The 19,492-nt window shown below is 36.4% G+C and overlaps 1 protein-coding gene across 6 annotated transcripts in view; it reads right to left on the bottom strand.

Annotated features, from left to right (window-relative positions):
- Positions 1–19,492, bottom strand: part of STRN (striatin) — a 68,115-nt gene that overhangs the window by 7,946 nt on the left and 40,677 nt on the right. For 3 of the 6 annotated variants that reach the window (XM_064414768.1, XM_064414773.1, XM_064414772.1), the window contains exons 8-18: positions 18,456–18,566; positions 16,062–16,148; positions 15,366–15,509; positions 13,123–13,259; positions 8,516–8,691; positions 7,515–7,562; positions 6,733–6,854; positions 5,709–5,876; positions 3,367–3,507; positions 1,009–1,116; positions 86–172 (exon numbers count right to left, since the gene is read on the bottom strand). In XM_064414768.1, coding sequence (XP_064270838.1) covers positions 86–172; positions 1,009–1,116; positions 3,367–3,507; positions 5,709–5,876; positions 6,733–6,854; positions 7,515–7,562; positions 8,516–8,691; positions 13,123–13,259; positions 15,366–15,509; positions 16,062–16,148; positions 18,456–18,566 — 1,329 coding nt within the window. The remainder of the gene's footprint in view (positions 1–85; positions 173–1,008; positions 1,117–3,366; positions 3,508–5,708; positions 5,877–6,732; positions 6,855–7,514; positions 7,563–8,515; positions 8,692–13,122; positions 13,260–15,365; positions 15,510–16,061; positions 16,149–18,455; positions 18,567–19,492) is intronic. The other 3 variants (XM_064414769.1, XM_064414770.1, XM_064414771.1) reach the window with 3 other exon arrangements.

Here is a 19,492-nt window from a genome sequence, read left to right on the forward strand (position 1 = left end):
TAAAGAAAAGGAAAACAGTTTTCTTTATAATTTGCATGCCTGCCACCATTATGAGAAAAAGAAAATGAAATCTGAATGTACTTACTGCCAGACATCAAATACAAGCCATTAGGATCAACAGCTAAACTTGTAACTGCATCTAAGTGTGCTACCATGGAGTGGATCAGTTTTCCTTTGAAAGAAAAGATTTATTTAGGTTATTTTCTGCAGTTAACTTTGTTATCTGTATTCACTGCTTATGACCCTACCACAGCTGATAAAAACACAAGAGATATTGTCCCATGACTGAATCATAAAAATTATACAAGAAATCAGTATCTTAATGTTTACAGTTCCCAAGAACCACAGTAACAGTATCACCAACGTTTATGAGACCTTCGCTTTAAGCCACGCTGATACTGCAATCACTGTGCATTTTAAATATCTGCCCCTCAAGTGTATTAATGGAGTTCTCACGTAAGATCTTGGATGGGGAAGAAGGCAGGGGCTGGAAGCAATGAATATAAACTACATGGCAGTAGGGGATAGTGTTAGTAGTCTCAGAGGGAATTCATGTTTTATCACAGCTTATTATAATTACAGCAACGATTTAATGTTAAAAATAAGAACTCATGGGTCAAATGTGGCAGAAATCTAGGAAGCACTAAAGGAGTGCCAGAGGTTCCTGCTCTCAAGAGCAAAATAATACAGACAACCAACAGAAGAAACATAAACATAAGAGCATGAAGATTTTGAAAATGACACCTTTTATGTTAAATATTTATAAACCCCATATATAGGGCATTCTAAAAGAATGGACAGAGAGAGCCAAGTTCCTTATCACTTTGCCAACAAAGCTTTAAGTGAGCTGGCAATCTTTGTACTCTGTTGGTGATGAGAGATTTCTGCTTCAGAGGCTATACAATTCTTGACATCCCCTAGCATTTGTGTAAATAATATTGATCATAACAAAATTGGGAATATGATTTATATTATACAATGGCTAAGACCTGCTGGAAAGATGCATACCTGTGTTGTTGTCGTAGAATTTGATGTGTCTGTCTTCATGAGCAGTGATACTAATTGGAAGAGTTGGATGGCTGATGACTCTGTTTATCTGACAGGAAGAACTGACTGCTAAGAAAAAACCCACACACATCAGTGTAAGTAAGTTACTAAGTTCTTTGAAAGACTGCTACTAAGAAATATATATGTGTAATCAATCTAATTTGCAAAATACCCCTGGCAACTTTCAGCTAGCACCTTATGTTATGCACTTTCCTCTAAAATACCTTCCAAACTACTCAAGACAGAGACTTACATAAAACATATGTATGCCAAATAAGGTCCAACTTTTGGACATGGTTTTAGATAGGCACATCAGGCAAAAGTGTGAAACCAAAAACTGAGTGAAAACACTTCATTCACATACATTCCTCCTTTTGCCAAGTCAAACTCTTCATAGCACACAGGACAAGTAAATAAACACTGCAGGCAGTATGTTTGAAGTAAACAAAATCTACCACTTATTATCTGATATATATGTACTGAAATTATTATTATTTAAGAAAAGGATGCTAGACTATTCATAGGAGAGCCAATTTTCTTGCCTCCAGTAATTCTGAAATAGCATGCATATATATAGATATAGATACACACACAGAGAAAAAAAGCATAGGAATTTTCTGGTTAGCAATCCAGGCATTGCTATGATGCACAGGTTAATGCAAGAGGTGTCTTAAGAGGCACAGATTATGAAAAAACCCATAGTCATTACCCAGAACATCAAAACACATATATTGTCTTTCATGTTGACTGTATTTAGCTAAATTGCTTCCAAAGAACATTCACATAATTTAATCTAAATTCTTACTAAAATAAACAAAATAGAATACTACTGAAGGCTCACTTCCTATTAAAATGTTAAAGATTCATTTTATACCTTTCCATAAAAATCTCAACCAGAAAGCAATGTCAGCATCCACAAGACACTTAGAAATTATGAAAGTAAAAATTAGGGGAAAAAAACTCCACATTCATAAACACCCCTAAATTGCTTAAAGCACATGAACTTTCATCACAGCCAGCCATTCTCACAGTTTGAAAATGCCAAGCAGAGGCTTATACTGAGCAGAAGAGTCCCTAAATAGTGTGGTAGGGCATTCCAGGTGACATTTTCCTCTTGTCTAGTTCTTGTAGAAATAATTATTTATTTATTTAAAACACATGTAAACTTTGTAGTACTGTTACATAACTAAAGCCACTAAACAGGGAGTGCTGGTTGCCATACCAAGGTCTTGTTTTCCTAAAGGAACATTACAGAATTACAGCAAGGAGTAGGTGAAAAAAACAGAAGGGAGAAGGGGAGGGAAGAATAAAGGTGGCTTCCAGTGAATTGCTTTAACTAATTCAGAACTGATTTTTTTTAGACAGGAACAAAGATGTGGGTTAAAAGAAGAAATCCAGCACAGTAAGGAATAACCTAAAGAAGAGAGATGGCACTTTCCATTTGCTCTTATAAAATTACAGTCATTTATATTTTAAAACACACAAGCAAAGCCAACAAGAATGGTTTAGTCCTTTTAAAAAATATAATTAAATAGTAGAATAGTGACATAAATCCCTAAGAGTAAGGGAAGAAATATCAAAATTAAGTTTTACCATTGTGCCAGATTATGAAACCTTATGCTTCAGCTCATTCTGGTCTCTTTTGTAAAGTCAGAGTAAAATAATGTACTGATAGCAGGCTCTTCACAGTGTCCTATAAAACTTCTAGTATTGGTCATTGCCATGATCCCAGTCATTATACAGATCACAAAGAGACCCTGTGAATTAATACTCTTTCTCTGGAGCTTTGCTTTCCTCCTTCAGTGAAAATTTCAACTAAAGCCCAAGTCCAAATGAGTTAAGAGTGCAATAAAGCTTAGAAGATGGATACCTCTGAGGAAAAATAACAAAGAATTGACACACACTCCAAAATTTTAAATAAATGTAATGTTAAATTTTCCTGATATTGCCTCTTTTTTTGCAATTTTGGACTGAAGAGAAAAGAGATATATTGAATCTACAAAAATCACGAAGTTGTATTAAAGAAACTTGGGCTTTTTTCATGCTACTATCCCTTGAAGAGGAATTCAGAGTGTGAGCTTGTTTCTATCTTATTTCAGAAGTATGCACATTCTTCTGCTACTGCAATACCTGTGAGATCTATTGCAGTAGTAACAATTTACTGTTATATCTCAGAAAACAGCTTCTAACATAAACCATTTTATAATTTCTCATGACACTGCCTGATTCTTTGGAAACACTGAAAAGATTATCAACAGTATCCATTTAAACAAGTAAATTTTTTTTCCCTTTGGTTGGTTTGGGGCTTTTGATACATACTAGTATCCACACTGGACTCCAGGGTAAGAATTCGCTGCCGTGTCTCCATGTTAAAAATGCTAGTGTGCCCACTGTTAAATGATGCTACCATGAGGCTTGGGTCACTGCTCACAAGGTCTACTGATGAAGGGATTCCCATTTCTAGAAAACAATGTAGAGAAGATATAGTTGGTGTAAAGAAAATTTTTAAATTATTTTTAAAAAATCATTATAAAAAAAGTAAGCTCTTCAACACCAAAAGGACCACAATCATTATATATTTATATATTATTCTATATAAAATATAAATTATGACAATCTAAATAGCTTTCCCTGTATGATACCTGTTTTAATCCTATTGTTTTGGACATGTGTATCAACAATTTTTTTTACTAAGATGCTGTATCTGGAACTACAACTGTGCAGAAATCTACTTTAAAATTAAGAAAGCAAGAACTCCCTGGCCCCTTTTCCTTCCTTTAACTCGAACAGCAATTCTCAAAAACAACTCCACCAAACTCCACTGCTTTGAATAAAAGGACATGAAATTGAAGTGTACAAGTGACATGGCAGATAATTAATGTTGTTATAATTAACTTAGACAAAATCAGAGCTTAATAAAACACCAAAGTTCTCCAGGTGCTGATTTTACACACTGAAACTGTCATCATGTACAGTTATATAAATACATTGTAAACTTGTATTTCAAAGCTCCTGTCTATTGGTGATGTATATTTGATCTCCTTATACTGTAGCTATCTGCACACTGCAGGACAGAATGTCAAATCAGCAAAGCTTGGGCACAGGATATATTCCTTAGGATTTTTCTCTTCAAATGTCCTGTTCACCACCTGCTATGTGAAAGAACAACACCAGTTGCAACAGACGTCAGGAGGAGGAGGAAAAGATAGAGATGAGAAACTGAATTTTAAGCAACCTAAGGTTGGATCACAGATTCAGATAACACAGGAATACCATCACATCCCTGTAAACTCTCTAAAGATTCATGGGAGAAATATCTTTCTGAGACACACGACCTCAGGAATATTTCTCAGGAATGTCAGTAGTTACCTACAAGTACTCAAAAAATAGCCAAAGAAGGATTGGTGTGAGAAGAAAACAAATTGCTTCTCAAGTGACCTTTTCTACCACTGCCATGCATGCTCTTCTGCAGCTTCCTGGTAAACCTACAATGGCTAATCTGAACAACTTCAATAATGAATGACGGATATTTTAGGGGGTTTGTTCAAGGTTATCAATAAGCCATAGGAAAACTGAGTGTTCAGTCTTTGGATTTCACAACTGTGCTTCATTCCAGTTTAGAATACAAAAAAGCCCAGATATTAGGGCTATTATACAGCCTCTGTGAGAGAAGACTACTCCTCCTTCCCCCTTAGTTTAATAATTAAAAACAAAACAACTCACAGTAACAAACTCCAAAACTCTACCAGGAAGTTTTCAAAGCAGGCAGATAGGCAACCTGGCAATAAAACGCCTGCTTACCTTTAGAAACATAGTTTTGCTAAAACTAAAATACATGGAATGTTTCTATTTTGCTCAGTCTGTTTTAACTAACTAGCAATGGCATATCTGACCAGCTTTACGCTTTAATTTGACATGTCTGTTCAGGTGTGACAAGGTTTATTTTGCCTCAAACTTTCTCTGAAGAGACATGGAACTGTCTCAGCTCATGGGCTCTCTTTAATGACTACCAGCTCTAAGTGAGTTTGGCCACATCAATGGGCTGGTTCTGGAGCATTCTGACTCAGCAATTTCCAGAAATTAGATTCTAACCAGTGAGGTTTTCACTTGTGCATGACATTTCAGTAACTAACTCTAAAGGAGTATTTTTTTTTTTCAACTAGTAGTGTTTAGAATCACTAGGTTATTGTTATTTAGTTGATCTGCAAACTCAGAAATTCAATTGGAATCTCTGTGTTAGAGGCACAAGGAACAAATCTGGAAGGCACTATGACAATGGCCTGAGATGAAACACTGGTTACTCCAAACTTCCACTGGGGAAGAAAGAGCTTTTTATTCTGGACAAACCAAAGGCAAGGGCCTGGTGGAAACTTGAGTTTGAATGTGAATGATGGAGTTAATACACTATCCTCCATGGTGCTAGTAACATCAGCATATCATCTGCAGCAGTTGGCTTTCAGATGTATCTAACTGTCCCCCTGAAAGTAGGTATATATTCAGGTAATGTCAGAGAAGGGTTGCAAAATTTACTTTTCCCAAAAACATTCATAAAGATACAAAACTCAGAAAGAAGCACAGGAAGTATTTCTATTCAGTAGCCAAAATTATGTCAGTCTGAACAGTGATGCTAATGAACTTCAGGGTAGGGCAATTTTCTGTACCTTGATTATCATTGAAGATATTGAGAGCTGGAGCAATTTCAGTAGCTTTCCATAAACGTATTGTGCCGTCTGCTGAGCAGGACAGCAAACGCTGGTGAGCCCCACTGTACACCAGACCCCACACTGCATCAGTATGGCCTACAAAAGCACCTCTTAGAACAGAAGGATCTGTGAACAAAACACAACAAAACACATTTTAAAACAAAATCTGAATTAAGTCAATAGCTGGATCTTAGCCTGTGTTTAGGCACCAACCTCTGGAAGATAATTGAAAAAAAACTCCAAGATCAATCATGTCATATAAATATAGAAGTCTAAATTATTCTGGCATTAAGAGCCTTGAATTTCAGCAGCATATGTGACATGAAACTACCCAATTTACAACTGAAAAAACAAAACAATGCTTCAGCAGAAGGGACAGTACTGACTTTGGCAAAACACACTTCATTGTTAAAATTCGCTTTCAAATAGCTATTAATGCCACAGCAGTCCCTTTTATACAGAAGTTAGCTTTGAGGCCAACTGCATCTGAAGCTACACAAGTGCAAAATAAATCATAAAATCCAGACACAAGGCTGACAATCCACTCAGACCTAGTAAATTTTACTAAACTGGGCCTTTTAAGGTGTTTCTAGCCAACATTAACAGCTTTGGTCTCAGACTATAAAACCTTTTTATCTCAACTCCACAGAAATTTGTCAAAGAAAAGAACACTAAAATATCCATTTCCTGTACTTTCCAAATGATCAGGTTTAGTCCTGTACTTCTAAAACCTGTACTTCAGACCAGCTGTTTCTAAAAACTGTGATGAGAGCAAGGCCATTTTTTAAGAAAATTACATTTTATCTTGCCATCAAACAGTATCAGCATTAAAACAAAAGGTTACTTAAGTAATTGAAGATAACATTCAATTTGCTGTTTTAAACTCTCACAGAAGCATTATCTACAAATCATACTATTTTAGTGACATAACATCACAGTCACTACACTTATCACTTCACTGCTGCGTGCGACAGCAACGTACCGTAAGAGTCATAGGGGTCAATGTTTGGGTTGGTTGTGTTCCAGCCATGGATGAGGCCATCTGTTCCCCCACTGTAGCACTGTTCACCATTACTGCTCATCACCACACACAGCACTGGTCCACTGGAAGAAACCCCCAAAGAAACACTGACTGTTAACATTTTCATTACATGCAATGCAGTGTCAATCTTAAGAATTTCCATGTTAGATACAATTCACTTGTTGCATGGATTGCAACAAGAATTCTGCATAATGAAATCATATGCTACAAGATTTCCCACAAAAATACCATCCACCAATATCTGGTAACTGCAATCACGACAATGAATCATTATGCACATGAAATGTGAAAAACATCACAATTTAAACTCTAGGATTTTATATTTCACATAAACAGATTTTTCTCTTTTCAAAAGACTTAAGGCTCTTTCATTAAATCATCTCAGTAGATTTAAATTCACTGCATTCATTCTTCTTCAGTTTCTTTCCACATATGCAAGTATGTGCCAAAAAGGCAAAAGCTGCAATGTTGAACAGAAGACCTAATCAAATTTGAACTGTATCATTTCTAGGTTTTTCAATTTTTTAGAAGTGTGGTGTATCAGACATAAATAACTATGCAGAAGGAAGAACACATGCAGATATTCTAAATAACATAGGAATTAAAAGTGTCACATGAAATCAGCAGCTGATAAGGTGGAAATTACTTTTTTTAAAATTCTGTTTCTGTTTAAAAATCTTATCTTTCTCAAAATATGACAGTATTTCTCAGGAAATACTTACTTATGTGCTCGGAAGGTGTATATTGGCTCTACATCAAGAGAAGCACTCCTAAATGAAGTATGAAAAAATGTTAACATGTATACCATCTTATACAATGCGTTACAAAAATTTGCCAGAATCGCTAAATTCTCAAAATCCCTGCTACATTTTTGCAGTGTTTCTCCCACAACTTCCTTGCCCAACATAATTTTTCATGGATCTAAGAACTATCTGCAGTTTTTCAAAACATGACAGGATTGGTTGTTTGGATTTTTGTTTGAAGACCTTCAAGGTACTTCAGAGAGCCATCAATCAAACAGCTAGGTGTACATCAATGGAGCAGGAGTGGAGAGACATCAGCATCACATGGAATGTATCATTAATTGTTCCTGTTGGAGCAAAGGAGTTTTGGACTCATCGTTTTTTCTATCAATAATGAAGTGCCTCAAAATTTGCTGCTCTGGACTTTTATCAATCCAAGGGAGGACTGTGTTATGCCCAGTTCTCCCCAAAGTGTGATGTACTCCCTTAACAACATCAGTCCTGCTACGAATTTCCTCTGATTTCTGCAAATCCCCAGCAATTTGCAAGAGACAGTTAACAAAGGCACCTGGAAACATCTGAGTTTCAAGCTGTATACATGTATATGCATGTATGTGTATACATACATATGCATATATATATAAATGCATTCTGTACATTTATATACACATGCAAGCACACTAACAGGCCACATCCAAATATTTTCACTGGTAAATTAATTTCTTATGTTATCTACAAGGAAAATATAAAAAATAAATGGTTTTCATCTTCACAAACAAAACACATTCATGAACACACATGGATCTTTTTTGGCATTCTTTAGGCATCTCCACCCTTCTCTGAGAGCTTGTTTTCCTACTCTTAAATTCAGGGAACACTTTCCATTAACTTCAAGGGCCATTCAGTGAAGTAGTATCTAGGTTTTGGTTTTCTTTCATAAATTAAAATTGGATTTGAAGAAAATAAAGAAAAATTCTTACTTTTTTGCTGGGGCTGTTTTTTGTAAATTCCACATTTTTAATGTATGGTCCTCTGAAGCTGTTATTAAGACTGGTTCAACTGGATGAAAAGCGAGACCTCTTATTCCATCAAAGTGACTTCTTAACGTAAACTTGGGGTTCCAAGTCTTTCTCAATGCATCCTTATTGTTGGCTATCTAATAAAAAAAAAAATGCCAAACTTGTAATTAAGCTGGAAGGCACAACAGAAGGAAGAAATCAAAAATTTAGTTTGGCATTAGCAGAAGATGTCAAATTACCTCACCCACTTTTCACAATAACCTGCTCTCAAACATCAGTCCACTTAACACTAAGCAGACACTTTAAAATGAGAACCAAGGCAGATGTATTCCATACAAGCAATGTGGTGTCCACAGTGATAAATTCTATGCAAATGTGAAATACTCTCATGTCTGTCAAATTACACACTTTAAAAGCACTGATACTCCGATGAATTCAGTTAAGCATTTAGAATTTGATCTATGGCTCTTACAAACACAAAGTTAGGCTTGACTCACCAAGGTGCAGTCCCTGAATATCCAAAGTACTACTGACATAACACCTCTAAAAAAGAGATCTGGGGGAAACAGAGAAGTCTCTAGAAGCACAGAAAGGAACACAACCTAACTTACCCAGCTAAGGCAACACAACGCTGTAATAATGCATGACAAGTAAAGTTTGCCAGAATAGGAAAAAACAAAGGCAAAAAGGACTTGGCTAAACACTAAGAATTTTAACTGGCAGGCAATAAGCTATCGTGTATATAGACACAATAATTTGGCAATAAATGCATTTTAGAAGATCCAAAAAGAAGGCCTTTTAATAAAATAAGTTATTTCAATATTGCTCCTCTGAGCAAATATTGACACAAAATGCTGAACAGACTTTTTCACTGTCAGTCAACAATGTCATGAGTTAAATTTACCTTTCCATAACCGCTGCTGACGGTGGTTATGGAAAACCAAGGGAAAAAAAATTGTACTGATGTTTAACATGTTGAAATTTAAAGATAATTCAAAATATTTGTATCTTTAACTGCAAAGATTAGAGAACTGTTTTGAGCCACTTCAAGGAACATTTTATCCTGGGGACTGGGGGCAAAAGAGGAGGTTTAAGAACAGAAGTGGTTTTTCCTAAGCTTTTTTACCTCTGGATTTAACAAAAAAAAATTTACATAAATTAAAAGGTTCTATAGATTTTAAACAAGGAGAAAGGAGCTGCAAAAACCAGCAGGTTTAGTCTTCTCATATTTCTTAGTAATGACATATTGCCTGGCTCAGGGAGACAAGCCAATTTCTTTGCCAGTTTACTGAGCCAAGTTGGCTCAGTGAAGGAACAGACAAATGCTCGAGCTGGTACAAGGATGGGGCAGGACTGCACAGTTAGCAGCTCTGGCAGGTTTTCTGAGGACTGGCCAAGACAGTCTCAGCAAAAAGGGTACAAGATGTACAGATATCTGGAGAGAAATTTGGTTGCCTCAACAGAGGCACCTAATGCCAATCAGGTGGTGGAGGTAACCTGCCTGCCCTCCAGCTGCCATACCAGCAGCACAGGTTCTGTGCCACATCTGCAAAAGCCACAAAGACGCCTCAGGTGGCCTAACAGTGAATTCCAGTCCTGGCAGGATAAAATTCTCCATTTGCTTGTCATTCATTCAAAAATGTCCTTCCAAAGGGAGTCCAAGATGGGCAGTTCATAAACTGGAAAGTAGATGGAAGGCAGTCCCAGCCAGCAGACTGGCAGCAGAGGTGGAAACAGATTCTAGCCCTGACACATCACCCACCCGGCTGCACCACACCACTCTACCCACCAGTCTCACAAGCTCTGAGGCTGGTTACTCACACAGCACACAACCTCCTTCTGTCTCTCCCCACCAAAGTACAACAGTGAGGTAACCCGAGGCCTGAAAAGCACTTTGGGGGAATGCCAACCCCAAAATTAGCATCTGATCTGGATTTGCCTCTTATAATAATATTTGTGTATATACAAAATCGAAAATTAATTGAAAACAAATTGAAAACTAAAGACAGCAATGACATGCAATTACAGGTACTTCTCTTGTTCAAAGTTGTAAGAAATCAAACAAGGGCCTACTGCAAAGTCCAAAACCTCTAATTCAGTACTTAACATTAAATGCAATGATTTTGTAGTTCATTTACTCTTATCTAAAATCTATTATAATTTTATGAAGATGATTAATCTATCCAGAAGACTAGGGGAGAAAACAGAGCCAACCAAAGTGAACATATGTCAAGAATGTGTAAAGGAAGGAAAAAGAAAAGGCAAACTTAAGTATATTGGCTAGCAATCTGGAAAATTTGATCTTGTTAGATACTCTAAAAACCAATATACAAAAGAAAAAAATTATCTTTTAAGTAATAAATTAATTATCTTCATTACCAAGTGAAAACCATTCTTCAATTTATAGTCAAAGCACTATGTAAAAAACTGAAACCATGAAATGAGGTAGGCTAATGCTGCCATTTTTTAGAGGAAAACAATCCAGCAAAAATGTCAGTGAGATGAAAGGGGCCGAAAATGGGAGAAGTGTCTGCCACTCTTGAAAACAAATATATTTAAAGACTGTTTCACGTGATCTTTCAACTTAATTCTCCATATGATTCAAAACTGACACTTAAAAATAAATGCTAAGCTTTCACTAATCATACCTGATTCACATTTGGCAGCCAGATGTATGAAATAGTCCAAAATAAAAACATTATCTGTAAGCTAGACTTACAATAAAACTTGAAATAGGAGCACCAGCCTTTCATTTTGGTTCAATAAAGTGCACAGTAACCAGAGCAAATAGTTTTGTAGATTTTTTTTTTTAATTGTCAGCACTAGAAAAAGGTAAGAGTTGAGGTAACTATGATTATAAATTCCTGATCACAGGACTTCATACAGGCAGTGGACAAATGAGCAAACAGAAGTCAGTATTCTCTACCATGCAGGAAAGGATTGGAGTGGATAAAGAAGTGCTACTCCATAAATGAAAGCTGTTAGTTCAGGATACAGAGACATGAACAGACACAACATTTATATGGACACTTGCACAATGAAGTCAAGCAATGAAAGCATCTTGTACAGCTGGGTTAGCTTTGTCATGTTCTCTGAATTCAAAATCCAGCCTTGGATTTTCAGGAGTACCTGTAACAGAAATTTATTTGTACATTACCGTACCCCTTTCTGAAGACATAGTTAGGGACAATTAGCTCTTAAGAACATTTTAAGAACTGAGCCCAAATTAGGAGACAATACTAAAATACTGAATATTAGCACAAATGCTCTGCATTCATTGCAATATTGATGACTCATAACATACCACATGTTCAGAAACTTGCTATAGTGGTAGGGCACATCTCTGCAATGGCACTCTCAAAACGTGTCTAAGCTTTTATTAACTATGTGATTTCATTGCTTTACAGGTACATACAGGGTTAGAACTTCAAAGTAAGAACCTGCATCTTATGTCCAAAGTCTCAGACTTAATTTGTCATGGTAAAATCCCAGATAATGATTATTTAAGAATCAGATTTACTGAAGGGTAGGATTCTTCCCCATCAGAGAATTAAAAATTATCTCTGAAATCCCTCAACCTTGACACAGCTGGGCAATGCAACAGCAAGGTTAATCTGAAGCCAACAGATCACACAAAAGCAGATGATTAAATTAATACCTGAAGTATCTTTTCCCAAGAAATTAGAAATACAGAAAAAAAATTGCATACGACTGAAAAGATGCAATTTTAAGAAAAATTTTTTTCATAAACAGTACAAGAAAAATAAAGGTACACACACAGCCACAGAAGTGCAGTCCATAATACCCTCCTAAGAGTCCTGGTCCAGTTTCCTGTTTGAAATGAATCTATTGCCCACACCAGGTAATGCAAACCACAGCTCTGCCCCAGCCAAGTCTTAAATATCTCCCAGGAGAGGGATTCCACTGTTTCTCTGAGTAAGCTGTTTCAGTATCACCTACTACATAACTTTCTCCCCCAGGGTCTTACCTAAACCTCCCAAGCCATAATTTGTTGTTTTCTCCTGCCTAAACACCTGGCACTACAGAGAAGCTTGGCTCTGCCATCCTTACAAACACCCTTCTAATACCTGCAGGCTGCTATTCAAGCACTCCTCAGCCTCCTAACAGCAGACTAGCTCCCTTAACATCTACTCATCAGTCAGAAGCTATGGAACTCTGTAATTTCTCTACAACCCTTTTGAAGTGGAGTGGCCCAAAACTGCATACAGCACATGTAAAAGGGACATAAATGTCTCTCAATCTGCTGGCCATGACACTCCTAATTTTGCTCAGTCACTGGGGTTACATGTACCCAGATGTACCACTATCACCAATTTACTTTCAACTACTTGCATAATATGGTAGGCAAATGAGAGGGAGAGGGGCTTGCAGAGAGCTTGAATGCTGCTGTGCATGGGAAGGACTGCTTTGCCAAGGAAAACTTTGTGACATCCTCTGGCAGCATAATTTTAACTGGAGAATGTTTTCAGCTGAGTCTACACACAAGTAACTTGCATCTGCCTTCAACAAGACAGAAGGACGTCGAGTTACCATTAATAAGCACTTACATCGTAAGTCAGCGAATCTGCCTCATTTGCTACAGTAAGGCCTGCCAGTTCTCCAAGACCCAGCTCATTTTCAAGGGCTTCATCTGTTCCCATAATGAAAGATTTCCCTGAGGACGGAGGGAATGTTAAAGCTTCCACTGCAAGAAAACAAAACAAAAAAATCCTGAAACATAGGTTTATGTACAATATACACTGTACAATAAAAACACATTTTCCACTTTCAGAATGCTACATATCTCTCAAGTAGCCAAGGGCAAAAAGATATGCAGAGATGCATAGAAAAACAGCTATTCTAAAGATAATCACTGTAATTACCAACAAACAGTACAGTCTGAACACACCTACACTGGAGGACAGTAAACAAAGCCAGCCACGGGCAGGAAGGGTGTGCTACCATTCATCCATATATAATGCACAAGTAACACAGAAAACACCTTCCCCAACTCAGCTATAAAATATGCAAATAGATGCTGAAGAAGTAACAAAAATGTAGATAAAAACAACTGGTGGGAGCAGCCCAAATAAAAGCACTGCTCTTTGAGGGTCTCTAAAGTTATTACCTTTTCATCACAGTATCTTCTGCCTTCTCCATCCCAAAGTCTACACTACTGTTGTCTTTTCTGATCTTTTGAACTCACAGTGCAATATTTCACTCAACACACAATACATACAGGACATCAAATTTGAAAACTTACTAGAATAAAAAAAAAAATGTGTGCCCAAAATATGGTGTCGCAGCTTTTTAAAGAAATACACAGCTAATAATAATACCGAACCCAGACTGGTAGCAATCATCTGTCCTTTTTTGTGAGAATCCATTTGAGTCTCTGAATTAAAAAACACATTACTGAAAGGACATGAAAATAGAGCTCCACTAATACAGCTCTCAGTACATGTGAGAAAAGTTGGAAAGGGAACATTCAACAAAAAATTCTTCCACTTCACAAAGCGTTGCTAAGTTACCCCCTTCTTTCATGAAGAAAATCACTGAGCATGAAGGAATCAGAACTACTGAGATCTTTGGTAGCTATTCCACACACCAGGACTTTTTACGCATCTTAATTATAACTTGGCCGACCTACTTTTTCACTCTCACTGAAAGACTGCTAAGTGGAACTCCTGCACATTTTTCAAAACATATATTTACCATTTTAATAGAGTACATGATCTCACAGAATCATAGAATGGTTTGGGTTGGAAAGGACCTTACAGATCACCATGTTCCAGCCCCATGCCATGGGCTGGGACACCTTCCACTTGATGGGATTGTTCAAAGCACCATCCAACTTGGCACTGAACACTTGCAGGGACAGGGCATCCACAGCTTCTCTGGACAACCTGTTCGGTGTCTCACTACCCTCACAGCAAGGAATTTCTTCCTAATATTCAATCTACACCTGCCCTCTTTTCAGTCTGAAACCATTCTCCCTTGTCACTACGTGCCCATGTACGAAGTCCCTCTCCAGCTCTCTTGCAGGCTCCCTTTAGGTACTGGAAGGCTGCCATTTTTTGACAAATTAATATAGCCCCATATACTATATGTCATTATGCTCTATATTACAGCAATTCAAATATTGAATCAAATAGATGACTTAGCATTTTCCACACAAAATAGTAATGCTTCGTTACAAAGATGCATGTGTGGCTTTCCATACCTGGACTAGCCCCTATGAGAATTTTTCCTAATTTTTGGAACACATTATGGAAATTGATACACTGGCAAGCTGCAAATTGTTCTGTATGATTCACTATACATGCTTCATTACAAATACTTTTGAAAGCTATAGTAGGGCATCTGTGCTTACCTGCAGAGCCTCTATCTTTGCACTTGGGAAAAAAGGGCATGCTTGTGTATGTATACATACATACATTTAAAATTATGTCAATGGGGAAAAAATGATGCTCTTACGTTCTCAGAGTTTATGGTCCACAATTGTCTGCCAGGCTTGAGCACGAACAAAAGTGAGTGATTTAGGATGGTCATATTACAAAGTCACCAAGTGCCAAATTATTTTTTTCCATCATGCTCAAAGATATTCAGCCAAGACTTGAACTTAGGTAGGTGTCTTGACCTTACTAACAGTGACCATAATGGAGAAATGGGAATGTCATTTATCACACCTGGAACTTTTAATACTGAAGCAGAATTTGCCAAGTGCTTGCAAAGTCATAGAGATAATCCTTGAGAAATAACTATAAACATCCACCCTCTACAAAGGGGTATGCACTTTTTTAATATTTACCTTCATCCGTCCTGTTTATCTCATGTTCAATGAGCCTTGAACTACTGGGCCTAGAAGAAGGTGCAACAGATGGCTGTAATGAAGGCAGATCATCAACATCTCTCAAGTTTGCAAGCATATCTTGCAGCTTTGACCTGTTGGGCCCTAACCAGAAAAAAAACAAAAAATTAAAGGGTTTAGGGTTCATTACAATGACACTTCTTATATCAGGTATGCTACAGCAGCACATGCAACAATGGATCCTACCTTGCATTATGACATTACCACAGAAAAACTAATGAGCACTTATTTCAGCAGTAACTAATCATCCAGCATGAAATGAATTTCGAGAAGAAAGTGACGGAAGCAGCTGAGAATTGTGAACGCACAATTTTCCCCATATGAATGGACTCATCGTGCTACTTGTACGGGATGCTGAAGAATGCCAACTGAGTCACACTTTAGATTCTTAGAATGTTTACTTTGCTAAAACGATAGCTGACATCTATGAATATTTTAGAATTTGTGCATCAGGTACTTTGTGCAGCATATTCTTATGACAACATTATAATTTAAATTTATTTGTGCAGTAGTGTAGTATCGTGAACTATATAATCCAAAAGTTATACTTATATTAAAATAAAAATGCAACTGGATTCACTGGCCTACTTCCTGAAGCTACATATGGTGAAGACCCATGCCCTTCTTGACACTTACCTGTGCTTTGCTCCATCATTTTCCCACATCCCTGTTTTGACTGTTTTATATAGGATTGAGGCTGAAACATATCTTCGGTAGTTTTTCCTGTTGTAAGTTTAATTAAGAATGGGAAAATGTCTTACCCATAGTCCATTATGTTTTTTCCTAGACCAGTAAATAATACAGCTATTTTTAAGCAGCTTTAACACAGTAGTGTACTCTAATATATGTATTCTCTCATAAAACCATTCTATGATTCTATTGTCTTATTACTTCACAGGAATGTTTACTACAGCCTTGCAAAATCATGAGTTTACTAATGCAGTTGCAAATGCTACTTTGTCCACCCTAACCATAATGACTGATAATAAACTAAATTGTATTTAACTTGTCTGTCACCAAAATAGTACTCAATCCAGAAAAACACTAACAAGGATTTTGCAAGATTGTTTTACTATAATATCTGCTTTATAAAAACAGTATTTTACTTAGTAGCAGTTCAGTGGCTAAGCACCATATATGATGAAATTAAAGTCACAGAAACAAACTTTGTAAAATTTAATGTTAATTAGTCCCTTCTTTTTTCTCCAGACAGCCTCCCTCACATTCTTCTTCACTATGTGCAATATTATGAATAAGTAAAAACAGGCTCTGATTCTTCCTATTTTTTCTGCATTGATGCCTCTCCAATGATGGTTTGTCCATGGAAAGATGCTTAATTTCACTGCTACAGTAAATGACTTTGTGTCCCAAGATCAAACCAATCAAATCAATCCAAAAGTACTGAGCAGCAGTTAACTTCATGACGGAGCACTGCATGTCCAAGTGCTGCCTTTACATTGTGATTTTTTATCATAATGATATAAAACACATTCCAATAAACATCTACATCTATATTAACAATTAAGTTTTATCATCAAAAATAAAAAGACAACATCTGTTCAAGAACAGAATCTCAACACTTGGATTAATAATTTCTGCTAAATTAACCCCACAGCTATTTACCCTGAACTACATAACATGTCTGTATATTTTAAAAATAACAGACAAGTTACAAAAACCACTTTCACTGTAATCATATATTGGCATGCCCTGCCTCTATCTCAACCATAAAGAAATTTAGAATCAATTTTGTTAAACATGAACACTTTACTTAGCCAGCTCAGCTTCTTGTCAGACTTGCAATTAACTTCCAGTAAATTAAATGATTCCAAAGATGACAAAAATATCACTTGAGAAACTTAAAGCATAATCATTATTTGCCTTTTTTTTGTTGATTCAGAAAAAAAGAGGTGTTTAGTTTTTGTATTTCATAACATAATTTCAGCCACATAACCAACTGCTGAGCAGCAGCCAATGAGAATATCAATACAAAAAGTAATAAAACAAGTCAGCCTCATTGTGAGGGTCTGACATATTTACATCATTATGCATATCTCTTTGGAAGTGAGAATTTCCTTGGTATTCATAAGCATCTTACCACAAAGGGAGAAACATCCCTGACATTTCTTACCAGGCTACATGCAATATTATTAATATACATCTTTCACACATGAATTCTCAATATGGCTAGGTATTTGAAACACAGCCATGGATACAGTGTTTAATTTTATATTCTCCATCTGAGTTCAAAAATTTTATGGCTTACCTATCAAAACCCATCGATTTTACAAAACATATCTGTATTTCAAGAAATGTAACAAAATAAAAATACAGGGCTAGAAACTGTATTTCAGATACTGTTCACAGGTGGGGTTTTTTTTTAAATAAAAATACCAACTTTTTTGAAGGCTAGTCCCAGAGATTTGAAAGTCAATAAATAAATCCTGTGATTTACAAATAAACTGATGGCCATAGTTGCTTCCTATTTCGAGCCCTGCATAACAAATTATGATGACAGCATGACTTTCATGTTGTGAATGTCAAGTATAAACAGGGGTAGAAATTAACCTGTTTTCTCCCACTGTCATCTAATAGGATACTCAAGAGAGTTTCCAGTTTGGTTTCCTTCTTGGTTTATTTATATACCAGACTTTAACTCTTCCTGTGAAACTGGCATGTTTCCAGCTAAGAAAGGATTCTGAAGTCTTCTGTATTAAAGTGTGCAGTATTAAAACAATGCCTTTTACAATTTAAATATCTGAATAACAAAAGTAAAAAACATGCTCAAAGCAGGAATTTTTAACTAACCCAACACTCGGTTGGAAGAAGTTATATCTAATCCAACTATTTATCAGGTAACTTGATCGTCTGTCATTAATTTCAACCCCTGAGAACTGGTGAACAGGAAAGCAGTCAGGAGCAGCAAAGTAAAAGAGTAAGTAATTTTAGGAAAACATTGAAAGAGAGATAGAATTAAGGGTGTGAAAGATGTGAGATTTATGATTTTAAGGTGCAATGTTTTCCACTTACTCTTCACCCCCTTTTTCCCCTTGCGCTCCTTTTTGTATTGTTCCTTGAGTTTGGTTATAACTCCCTGGTCGACATTCCAGGCTTCAGGCATGAGACACTGGTCTTCCTTTTCTAAACAAAGTGAAACAAATGAAACATCCTTTTTCAATAATGTCACCAAGTGATCTCCACTGAAGGAGGCAACAGCTGCTGTCAACGTTTGTCTTTTATTTTAAACAGACAGAAATAGCACCAAGCTTGTGAAAGCTGTAAAACTGCTACTCACATTCCACTTCTGTTTGCTCAGAATGTTCTTATTAAAAATTGAAATGAAATTTCACATGTTTAATTCCCATAACCAATCACATAGCTGTCCATAAATGTAAGCAACATTTACTTTACAATAAATCAGGACACATTTTTCATCTTTTTCCTTCCTCCAGGGAAAGAATTATTATATCTAGAAGAAACAGCTATGTTACTTGTCAACATAACTTTACAACTCAGATGTTGTGTTACTGCATTTCAAATTCTCATTTCATTGTTTTTGTGCTATGTTGTCATTTACACAAAGCAGTAGCACATTTAAATAATTTTGGAACACAATATTCATGTCATCATGGTTTAAATAAACTCCTTAGAGCACTAAAGCCATGAAACTTCACAAAAAGGTGAAGGCCTGAGGTAGTAATTTTTGGAAAAAAAAAGTCCAAAACATTTCAGCGTACCTAATGAAAAAAATTCCCACATTTTGGTTTGGATTTTTTTTTCCTAAACATCTCCCTCAAATTGCTTCCTCTGTGACATGATACAGAATAGAGGAATCCTTCCAATTCTACAGTATTTAGAGATTTTGAACAAAACATGTTACGTGAGTTCAAATCCCCCAAGCAATTTTTCCATATATGGATGCTGTCCTGAGGCAGCTTAGAAAAATAATTTGCGAGAGCAGGGGAGGTAATACAGTTCTTCCTCATATATATTTTCACGACCATTACAGCTCCAAAATCTTTGAAATGTATTATCTTTTTGCTTTGTTTTTCTCATTAAAATCTTAA

This window comes from Passer domesticus, chromosome 3, assembly GCF_036417665.1.
Source record: "Passer domesticus isolate bPasDom1 chromosome 3, bPasDom1.hap1, whole genome shotgun sequence".
Lineage (NCBI taxonomy): Eukaryota > Metazoa > Chordata > Aves > Passeriformes > Passeridae > Passer > Passer domesticus.